This window comes from Alligator sinensis, unplaced genomic scaffold (genome assembly GCF_000455745.1).
Source record: "Alligator sinensis unplaced genomic scaffold, ASM45574v1 scaffold256_1, whole genome shotgun sequence".
NCBI lineage: Eukaryota > Metazoa > Chordata > Crocodylia > Alligatoridae > Alligator > Alligator sinensis.
Genome location: NW_005842139.1, coordinates 1,824,981 through 1,836,234, shown reverse-complemented (window position 1 = coordinate 1,836,234; position 11,254 = coordinate 1,824,981). Strand labels below are relative to the sequence as shown.

Below are 11,254 nucleotides of genomic sequence, written 5' to 3'. Positions count from 1 at the left end.
GTCTTGGGACCCCAGCTTTCTTCCCTGCCTGTGGCAGGGGGTCAGGCTAGATGATCCAGGTCCCTCCTGACCCTAGCTACTATGCTACTATGAAACTATGAAGAAAGTGTACATACGGAGTTTTACGCTTCATCAGTGTGGATGAATATATATGCAAATGCAGTTTTGCACCCAAAGAGCAGAAGATGGCCTTTAAAGATGTATCTTATGTAAGGTTTTTTTTAAAGATATAAGTATCTATAAAACATCCTCAGATCACCAGCAGTTCAGCATTATTCCTTTCCAAATAGTTAAGATGTTAGCTTATGTTGTCACCTCTCACTGGACTTGTGGACTTTTGCATGTAGGTGATAATGCCAAATAATTTCTCTCAATTAAGGAAATGAAGTTATCTTCTGTGTTGCTCTTTTCTGCTTTAAATCATTAAATTAAAAACCAATAGCATTAAAGTAGCTTATTGAATAATGCTCAGTTTTTAAAATGAATACATGATTATTCTGTTAAAAATTAAATGTAATTATCTCAGTCATCAATTAATATATGATTCTTATGGTCCAGTCTGGTCACCAAAACTTGTCTTTGGCTGATACTTCTTTTGTAGTATGAATTTTACTCATAAAAATGTAGTTAACATTATTACATAGCCACCAGGGGGTGCACAGTAATTGAGTCTAATAGAATATAATGTCCTACCAACAGAACAAGCAAATAGGAACAGTTGCATTGTTACTCATTCAAACCACACATCACTGATAAAATAAATTGCAGTCATGTTGTCTTAAGAAGTAATTATTTTTTCTTTTATTGTTATTGGGTATTAGCTTACTGGGATCTCTGTAGAGATAGTTACAAACACAGATATGTTACCAGTAATGATAATACTTGAAAATCAATTGAAGAGCAAAAATTCTGCATCGTAACTAGTAAGAATATAAGAGTCAAGTATTACTTTTAGCTACTTGTGTCTCACAGAGGGAATGAAAGTGCTAGCTTGGATTTTAAAAGCCCCCAGGGGAATTATTTCACTCAAATAATTTTAATAGGAGTTGGGCACCTAATTCCTTTAGGTGTCTTTGGATTCCTTTTGAATCCAAGCCTCTGTGCACAGTGCTCACAGTAGTAGTTGATGATGGTGCTGCTTTGAATCAGATTTTTTATTTGATAATTCTATGCGAGCAATTGTTTAAAGGAAAATTGGGATCATAGGGAAGTCAGGCTGGACGGGACCTCACAAGGTCATCTGGCCCAGCCCCCTGGTCAAGGCAGAATCAGCCCTAACTAAACCATCCCAGCCAAGTGTCTGTCTCACCGGCTCTTGAAAACTTCCAAGAATGGAAATGCCACAGTTTCTCTAGGTAGCCTCTTCTAACTGGAGTACAGCAGAGTGTTATGAGTAAGCAGGTGTGTAGGAATGAAGGAGGAAATGGGCTTGATGATAAAGAAGGGCGGATAATACAGGTTTGGAAATCATTTTTAAAAATCTTAAGATAAATGTCCTTCCTGCACTATTAGAGAGTATTACTAAAGATAACTTCTGCTGTAGAGCCATACTAGTTCAGTAGAGGTATACAGATGTATGTGATGTTAATTTAAAATTGAAAAAAAAGTGGAGGGACAGAGAACCATGCATAGCATAAACTTTGGTAGTCCTTTAACTTTAGGGCAGTTTTCCATTCTTGGATTATCAAAGCCTAGATGTATTAACGTTTTTGACATGGTAAAACGTGTATTTTAGGAGGTCAGATTTTTGGACAGAAGCCATGTTGAGGGGTGATGTGATTATATTATGATTTTATTTGTGTTCTTCTTATAGGCAGGAATTATAGTCATAAATGCAAGACACTGAGCAGTTGTGTATATATAAATAGTGGACAAATAGCTAAAGCTGTATGGGTAAATATTCTTGATTTAAATTTTGTTTTGAGCCCTCCTGCTCCCCCGCCCTCAGTGTTAATTGCAATGCAGCATTTTTACATCAATTCTGAAAGTTGAAAACTTTTTGACCAGGCCTGGTTGCACATTATTTATTATTGAAAATCTAATTTTGTATAAATGTTCAAAGCTTAGAGGGATACTCATTTTTAAATGTTGTTTATTAAATTCAAATATAAGAAGCAGGTTTTAAAAGGATATTTGCTTTATTTCATAGTCCTGTATATTGAATGAAAAAATATTGATCACTTTAAAGTGTTCAAACCCACAATATATCCTAGTAAAATTAGGGTGGCATTGTCACTACTTTACAGTTGAAACTTGTTTCCTAGTGGGAATTATTTTGTAGTATTTTAAAGATGAGTTTGGAAGCTTTGAGATACTAAATGATGATTAATTAGTGGATACTTAAACATTTATAATTTGAAGGCTAGATCATCTCCCTGAAGTCATAAATTCTAGATGAAAAGGGAAGCTTGTCTCCAATTAAAGCATCAATGGAGATCAAAACACGTCTAATTGAAGCAATGTACCAAACCCAGTTACACTGTTTACTGCCTACTGATAGGTCAGTGTTTATTTAGATTAGTTCGTTAGCATCACACTTTTTTTAAAATTGCAGATAACATCTATTCACTGATGGATGTTAAGGAACTTTGCCACATATTCAAGAGTCTGCCATCTGCCTGTTTCTTCAAATGCCCTTATAATTTCTTGCAGAGATAAATAATCTTGACTTGTAATATCTCCAGTAAAGTGCAGTGTTTCAAAAGTCTGAGTTTCCAGCCCATGACCCTTTGACATTCATGCCCCTTTTTTATTTAAAAAAAAAAATTCTGGCCATTACTCTACAGACTTGTACCTTGTGCCTGTCCCTGGCACTGAAGGATAATTATGTCTACAAATATACTTCCCCCATCTGTTCCTATGCTTCAAGGTTGGCTGAGGCAGACTGGCTGAGGAATTTAACACCTCAGCTGATCAAGGCTAGCATTTAAACATTACAGCAAAGTGATTATGCAGTTTAAACAAAAAACCTGCTAGGATATCTGCAACCATTCATGGTGTGTCAGGCCAACAAACATTTTATAGTCAACACAAGTACATTGAATTACAACTGAGTGGTAGTAAAACCAAGGGTACAGGTTGTGATTTAGCTGTCAAATATTGTGGAAGTTGGGATCATAACAAGCCAGCAGCATGGCAGTAGTAACCATAGCTTGCTATACTAACACATTTAAAAAAAAAAATCTTAAAGACCAGGCAAACATACATGACCTGCTTCTATAATTTTAGTAGGTTCCCTTTGTCATATTTAGCTATCCAAAAAAGACAAAAGACAACGGAAACGCAGGATGCTACAGTGTGCCTGTCTTAAAACACTGAATAATAAATTCCTTGGCAACTATTCTGCTATCTGGGGGCTACCTTATGCTACCTTTATTTCTTACTGCATCCAAATGGGCCAAACCAAGGGTGGAAAGGAAATATTGGTAAACACAGTAGAGAGAAAGCAAAGGGATGGCTGAATGGCTTGCTGTGTGGACCCAAGGATCCTCTCGTGTCTTCCCCTTTCCTTGCCATGCATGCACACTTCATCTCCAGGGGCTCTTATTCCTGTACGAATCTCTCCGACACCAGATTTATCAAGTTGTTCTGTAGGCCGAGGGACAGAAATTGCATACAAACCAGTAGAAGTTATTGGAAACTGGTTCAAATCTGTAACACCATAGACATTCAGTGCATATAAACCACTTTCAGATGACCAAGATGGGTTTAGGATAAACTTGGATGGATGGAGTCTCAAACTGAACTGATTTAGGTTGAATCAGTTTATTGAACTTCTGTCCCAGATCCGCTCCAGAGTCAAGTTAACTCACAATCCCCCAGCATCCCAAGATGCTTTGCACCTCCCCTGCAAGCCCCGCTCCCCCCTCGCAGGGTGGGCAGGCTAGCCTTGGCGCCAAGCTGTCTGCTGCAGCTGAGCAGGGAGGCGTGCCCTTAGCACCCTCTGGCTTTTGGCCTGGGCCACTGCAGGCATGTGGCTGCATTTCCGGAATCAAAAGTGAATGTCTGCTCACTTGCTATTGGTTCACTCTATTCATCTTAGACTAACCTGCCACTAAATCAGGTAAGCCTCAGGCTTTTTGACGGTCTGTGATTAGTCTAGGTGAACAGAAATCTGGTATGTTTCTGTGAACTATGTTCTGTGAATTACTGGAAGGTCTGAGGCTTCCTATTTCTAGTTACAGTACCATTAAATTATCTGGAACAATTAAAAACTGTTTACTATGTAGGCTTCTGTAAAGAATTTTTGTAAACAGTGTATTTCCTTTAACTCAAAATATATGAGCAGGTAAATCACATGGATAGATAGAAATTTTGAAAAAGTATCTTCAGAGTAATAGGCTGTTCCTTCATTACGTGCGTTTAAAGATTGTTACAGAGCAGTGGTGATTATGACATGGTGCCTTAGTGTATGTTAACAACTGTAGCAGAGTGTTAATTAAGAACGATGTAATCTGCAACTCCAGTTATTAGTATTGTCTGTTTAGCTGGACAGGAGCAGTGCCTTGCTTTAGTTACTTTGAAAGCTTCAATAATAATAATGGTAAGATTAATGTTTTATTTTCACATCTGCTCATGAGACAGTTTTAAAATCCTGAAGTTTAAAATGCAATAGAATGTAAACAGAAGAGCTGCTGCTCATTTACATGTTAGCCAGATTTTCTAACTGATTGCTGTTTGAACCTAATCTGCCATCGCCTGCAGCATTAGCTACAACAAACATTACATTTACATACTGATTTCTTATTTTGTTTTAATGTAAATAATCTGTAATTACAGTAAATTTGGACTTCTGTTGACACGAGCTTGTAGAAATCTGTAAGTTTAAAATGGAAATGTTAATTACCATGTGTCATACCTATTTATATAATATTCTGGGATTTTGGGAGGGCTCAAAAACATGTTGCCTAATGGGAAAAATTAGTGAATTTCATAAAAAGAATGATAAGGATTGAATGAAAAGAGAACATTTGGAAAATACTAGCAGAGGTGAATTTTGATTTTTGTTTTAGTTTTAACAATATTTTTTTAGTTTCATGGATAATTTTAACTGGAACAGATGCAAGGAAGAGCTAGTAGGATAGTTCAAGGAATGGAGAATCTTCCTTTTGGGATGAAATTAAAAGAGCTTTGCTTGTTTAGCTTAGCAAAATGAAGGTTGAGAAGAGAGATCATTTACTTTTTTATAAATACATTTACAGCATTAATATCAGTGAGGAACAAGCTATTTCAGTTAGAGAACAACAACATGAGATGAAATGGCTACAAATTGGTTATGAACCATTTTCGACAGAAGAATGTTGCTAACAATTAGAAGAATGAAGTTGTGGAATGCTCTTAACAGAGTAAAGGGGACAACGAGCTTGCCTAGGTTCAGAAAGGGGGTTGACAGGTTTAGGGAAAGGAGATAGGAAAGGGTTGTTCTTGGATCAAAAAGCAATGCTTGTGATATGTGAATTCAAGTATTTGATATCTCTTTGGCAACTCTGTCCTCAGATGAGAGATGTTTGGTAATCCTACGCTTCAGGGTTTCTGCTAGTTGCCTGTAGAGGACAGAGAGGACTTTTTTTAACCAATCCCTCATGAATGTTGTATCGGTATCCCTACCCCTCTTATGAAGCATTAAACCATGACCACAATAAGAGATGGACGACGGGCTATAGAGGATGATTTTTAATACTCTCAAGATAAATGATTGCCTGTGAATGCAGGATACTGGCCTTGATGGCCCAAGCCATTCCTTTGAGTCCTATAGTTCTATAATTTCATGTTGGATAAGTCTACTCTTGTTATTTCAAAGAACGCCTAGGGCTTTAAAATGTTAGTTTGCCAACAAATGCATAGAAAATAACCCTTGAGGCTTTCATGTGATATATAACCAAATTATTTTGCATATAAAAAGAAACTAGTTTTTTAATCAGGATTTTAGAGTGTTATACAATAACTAGAAAACTGATCATTTAATGTGATGAAAAATTAGAATACTGTAATTACTAACCAACTTCCTCAGCTTTGTATAGGTAGAGTGTAAGCTTTATTTTCTGCTACAGGATTGGAAGTACCCACACACACACACACACACGCACATTCTTCAGAAGCTAAGTTTTAACTTTGAATAGTGTGATAGGTATGTTGTATTGTGTTGTATTGTGTTAATTTTTGAACTGTTTGCATAAGATAATTACCAAAATATGCCATGTATGTTTAACCAAGTAGTTGCAACTGGAGCATTGAGATTTCTGATGTAAAAAAACCCACAACCTTTTATTAATTTTAAGCACATTAGGCAGACGTTAACCTCTTTTTGGGTAGGGGATCATCTTTTTCTGTGTATTTCATAGTGCCAACCTTACTTGAGCCTTAGTTCATAATGGTGGCTTCTAGGCTCTTGGAGAATACAAATAATAAGTAATATAAGTGATAGTACTTGTGAAAACCTACTTATTTGAGCCTTCATTGCTAAGCCCAGACATAGGGAGAAGCTTCCCTTCAGGCCACAAACTTTGTATTCCAGTTTCCGGATTTGGTTATCTCGGGGACATGCATACCCGATTGCCGTGGTGTATGGGACATGGCATTATGAGGTTTTCTTGCCCCCACACTGACCATGAAGTATGCAGTTGTTTCAGCCAGGAATGCAATAAATGGGAATATGAAGTCCATCAATCAATAAGGATTCTTTTGTGAGCTGGGGTGTGCAGAATGAGGACATAGTTCTAGTATCACTTGGTGATTTTTGAATATGCTGCTATCCATTAACTGAGACTCAGATCTTGACCGCAGGAAACAGAATTTAGCCCAAATTTTTGTTGATATTTTATCTGGAAAAGTCTGTTCTGCTTAAACTGATCACATTTGAAGGAAACACTTGTGCTAAGATTTTAAAAGTTGGGTGCCATCCTCATTTTCAAGTGTGTGGATCCCCCAGTAATTAACTGAGGGTGTAGGGTGGATCCTCAAAAATGCTGAGGAATTTCTCATTTCTTAGACCCTTTAAGATCAGAATTACTTATTTAGTTGCTTGTCTAAGGAGTTAGGAGCCTGCCTTCAAACACCTGTTTTATTAACTTGCCTATAACTTGAAATGGTTTTAAATATACTTTTAATTTAATAATTAAACTGTACTATTCATGTCTTAGTACGTTTTTGAAGAATAGGTAATTTAATAGCTATATGCCAGGATTGTCAGAAGCAACGAGTGATTTTTTTGATACATCAGTTTTTGTGGCATTAGTTTGTGACCATCCTAAAAGAGCCCGAGTTAGAGAATTTACTGAGAAGCCAACCACTGACAATTGGTTTTTCACACTGTCTTAGTTGGGCAGCCATGACTGACACACAAAAATGGCTAGTTGTTTTTGAAAGTCTTGGTCTTAATTTTTTTATACTCTTCATGTAAAATAGCCAGATGAGAAGATAAGAGGAAAAACAATTCTGTCTATATCTCCTACTCCAGCAAAATTCAAATAAGATACTGCATGAGGAAGGAGTGGAGAACTGTCCCCTGATGAAGAGCAATTCTGGTTAATGATCATATTTTCAGCCAACATATCACTGGAATTGATGTCCTTATAAATGCCTGAGATATATATAGTGCTGACTTCTGAATCGGGGAAATAGAGAGCAAGTGTTAACAACTGCAGAAAACTTTCAAAAAAAAAAAAGTAGGAAGCAGCTGTAACAAGCACTCCTAGTATATTCCAGTGTAATTTTGTGTATGTCAGCTTCACATGCTAACATTTTCCCAACCAAGTTGTGTAGTTTGAAAGTAGATATTTTCTAAAATGTTAGAGAAGATGTGAAAAAGATGACCAGAAATTTTGGTGCTTCAATCTTGCTTGGGGGCAGTCTGGCTTTTGCCATAATAAATGTAACATGGACATAACGATCAATTGATAATAGTCTAATAAGAATGGGCCAGAAAAGGAAACAGACAGGTACACAGTCTTAATTTAATTTCAGAAAGTTGAAAATATAACAGCTTTGCTGATGGCAGACATGTGAGGTACATCCTAAAGTTGTGTTGGCTTCCAGGAAATGCCTGCTTAAGATTGTGGGAATCCATCCAGTAAGACTTTGTTTCATTCATTGTGCAAGTGCAGCGTCTCCAAGTACTGATCGTTCTAAGGCAGCAGTCGGTAACCTTTCTGGGCTGGAATGACCCAGTTTCGGTCAGGCGGACAGGTGCTAGGACCTAGCCATTGCCACTGCTTTTCCCTGTAGCGGCAAGGCAGAGTGACTATTGCTGGAAGCTCCCTGCCACAGAAGCCCCATGTCCACAGGCTTGATCGTGTGGCTCTGTGGAACGGATCAGGCCCGGGACTTTGGGTTGCTGACACCTGTTCTTAAGACATTGTGGTTTCCTGAACAGGAACAAAATTTAAGACCACAACTATCCAGTCCATGACAAGGGAGTGCTTTGGGTTGCATAATCTGTCGTTTTTTTCTTGACCAATTTCCGATTGTCAGAATCCGTTACATGTACTGACATTAGGTATGGCTTCCAAGGGACTTGATGGACGTTCTTAGCAAGCTCCCAGGATGTCAAAAGCTTGGACTGTGTTTTGCAAAAAAGCAGTGTCTTAGTGAACGGGGCAAACACCCCTTGTGCCAATGAATGAAACACCCCTTGTGCTGCCACCCCTTGTGCACAGTGAATGAAACTACGTCTTTGCAAATGGGGCAAACACCCCCGTGCTAATTTTGGGAGGGGAGGGAGTGAAAAAAACAAGCTGTTGCTGCCAGCTGCACAATCACAATTGTGAACATGCAGCAACTGAAAGTTGCCACTGCGCCTGTCCCCGGGCACCTGGCTGTGTCCCTACACCACTGCAAAACAGACATGTTTCGTGCCCTGAAGTATTATAGTGAGCAAGATTACGTGCAATAGATTTGCAGGACTGGCTTTTAACTTTTGTTGCTAAATTGTTCAGTAGTGTTAGAACAATTTATTGTAAAGTGATGCTGTAAAAAGCATGCATATCTGTATGTGTGTCCATCCATACTGGAACGTACAAATGACTGATAATTTGAAAGAGAGAATTTTTAAAGACAGCAATTTTCTGAAAGGAAGGAATAAAAAGAGACCAGGGTATAATGGACTTTCCACTGAACTCTCTCCAACACAAAAAAGTTGCAGACTTAATACGGGCATTGCATTACATGTATAGTTGTGTTTTGCATTCCAGCCCATATTTCCTTTTATTAATGCTGTTATAATAGTAAACACCAGTGATACTTTTTTTTTTTTAAATTAGGCTAACAGTCAGTCAGTTTTCACAATCCAAACTCCATTATGAGGAAGTAAAAACGTGTTTAAGAATGTGTTTTTCCAGAAAATATTTAATCTCTGTTGAAGTACAGTTAACAATTTTAAAACTTTCTAGAATTAGTTTGTAGCAGATGCAGTCAACTCCAGGTATGAAGTATAGAATTACTTTTTCACTTATGTACATGTCATGTATTGTACCTTATAATATTACAGTTATTAAAGACGTAAAAGACATTGGCTGACTTCTGCAGTATTATCATGTATTTTTATTGTAAGTTATTCTTGGGATTGGAAAAGATGGAAATAAATTTACTTACATAGTTATTTTCTATATGGGAACTTAACTTGAGATCTAAAACAAATTAATTTGTGGACATCTTCAAATGAGTGTTGAATAAACCTTGTGTTGAAAAAATGCAGATCATAATCAGCTATTCTATTAAAAGAAAGCAAACTGGGGCTTTCATGTTAATATGAAAATCTTTCTTAAGGTATAATTGTGCTCATCAGCATGGGAGGTCTGCTCTTCAGTTTTTCTTCATTGTCAAAGGCAAATTTGGGTTTAAAGGGAAAACAGTAACCTGGAGTTGTGCAGATCTGAATGATCACAAAGTTTATCATTCTCAGAAGAGCATGATACAGGAAAATAAAGTGGATAAACATTGTTTTGTTCAGCTGTCCTTGGAATAGATGAGTTAATATAAATACTGTGTTGGTGTTTTAGCATAACCTGTTTAATTATATTTACTAAAGTAGCCTTATTCATAAAAACTATATTAGCTAGTTTTCTGTTTCTTATCTATCTGGATTTATATGAGCTGAATTATTCTATATAGGTCAAATCTTGCCCTGATTTACATTTCGGGAAGCCTCGCTGAAGTCACTGCAGGATTTCTCCTTCTGTATTTAAAATAGGTTTCCGATGTATATTGTAGCTTGTTTGTCTGAATGTAGATATACTTGCAAGCCTGGTAATGAAAAAATATATGTTCTAAATATAGCTAATATTTATGATAATGGCATGGCCTAATTTTTTTTTTTTTAAATTAAGAGAGAGTAAAACATAGCCTTTGAGGTGGCAATCACCTTACCAGAGAAGGAGTTAGCAGGTTAGCCTTTGGTCATTCTCAGCATGCTCTCTTGTCTTTAGGAGCAGAAAAAGAGATGATAACATTGTGCCTAGACTTGTCCATGTTGGGTTTCGGCTACTCCTGGGGTTTTTGCAGCTAACGGTAAAGCAAGCTAGAACATGCTTATCCCTGGTTTTCTTGTTTTTCTTTCAACCATTTCAGGGCCCTGCAGGAGTCATTAAATCAAAACTTCATGCTGATCATCACCCATCGAGAAGTCCAGCGGGAGTACAACCTCAACTTCTCAGGAAGCAGTACCATTCAGGAGGTTAGTTCTCTCACACAGCTGAAGAATAAATGTAGCTCATTATATCTAATGTCAACTCTGTTAAAGAGGGCTTGTAGGTTCTGGTTGGAACTTCTTTGTTTCATTAATCAGTTTTTAGTTTTAATTAACTGGGTTGTCAAAGATTACTGTAGATCAGGTAAAAACCTGCCCTAGAATTTATACAAATAGTTTTCATATTTAAAAGAAATAGATTTTCTGTAACATTTTACACTTTAAGAGTAAAATATATGCATCATGTTAATTATGAAATTAGTTATTAAGTAGTTTAGAGGGAAGTTGTTGGATGTTCAGGTATGTTGAATCCCATAAAGTTATCTCTAACTTGCTTTCTCTTAACCTGCAGCCTTCCCATGTACTAAGAAAGTATGGCACTACTTGGTTTTCTCTTCCAATACATTAACTCTGGCTGGGTTGCAAGTGGTTTCTTTGTACAGACAATTTCACTGTTGTTCTCTAGAGTGGCCAGCAAGAGGTGTTGTCACAAAGAACAGTGTAGGAATTAAATCCCCTAGCAACAAATATTGTCTGTGATATACATCTTGACCCTCCAGTTATAGAACTGGA

At 37.1% G+C, this 11,254-nt stretch overlaps 1 protein-coding gene across 1 annotated transcript in view; it reads left to right on the top strand.

Moving 5' to 3' along the window:
• FAF1 (Fas associated factor 1) overlaps window positions 1-11,254 on the top strand; it is a 258,161-nt gene that overhangs the window by 63,747 nt on the left and 183,160 nt on the right. The window contains exon 7 of the mRNA XM_025206090.1: window positions 10,564-10,669. Coding sequence (XP_025061875.1) covers window positions 10,564-10,669 — 106 coding nt within the window. The remainder of the gene's footprint in view (window positions 1-10,563; window positions 10,670-11,254) is intronic.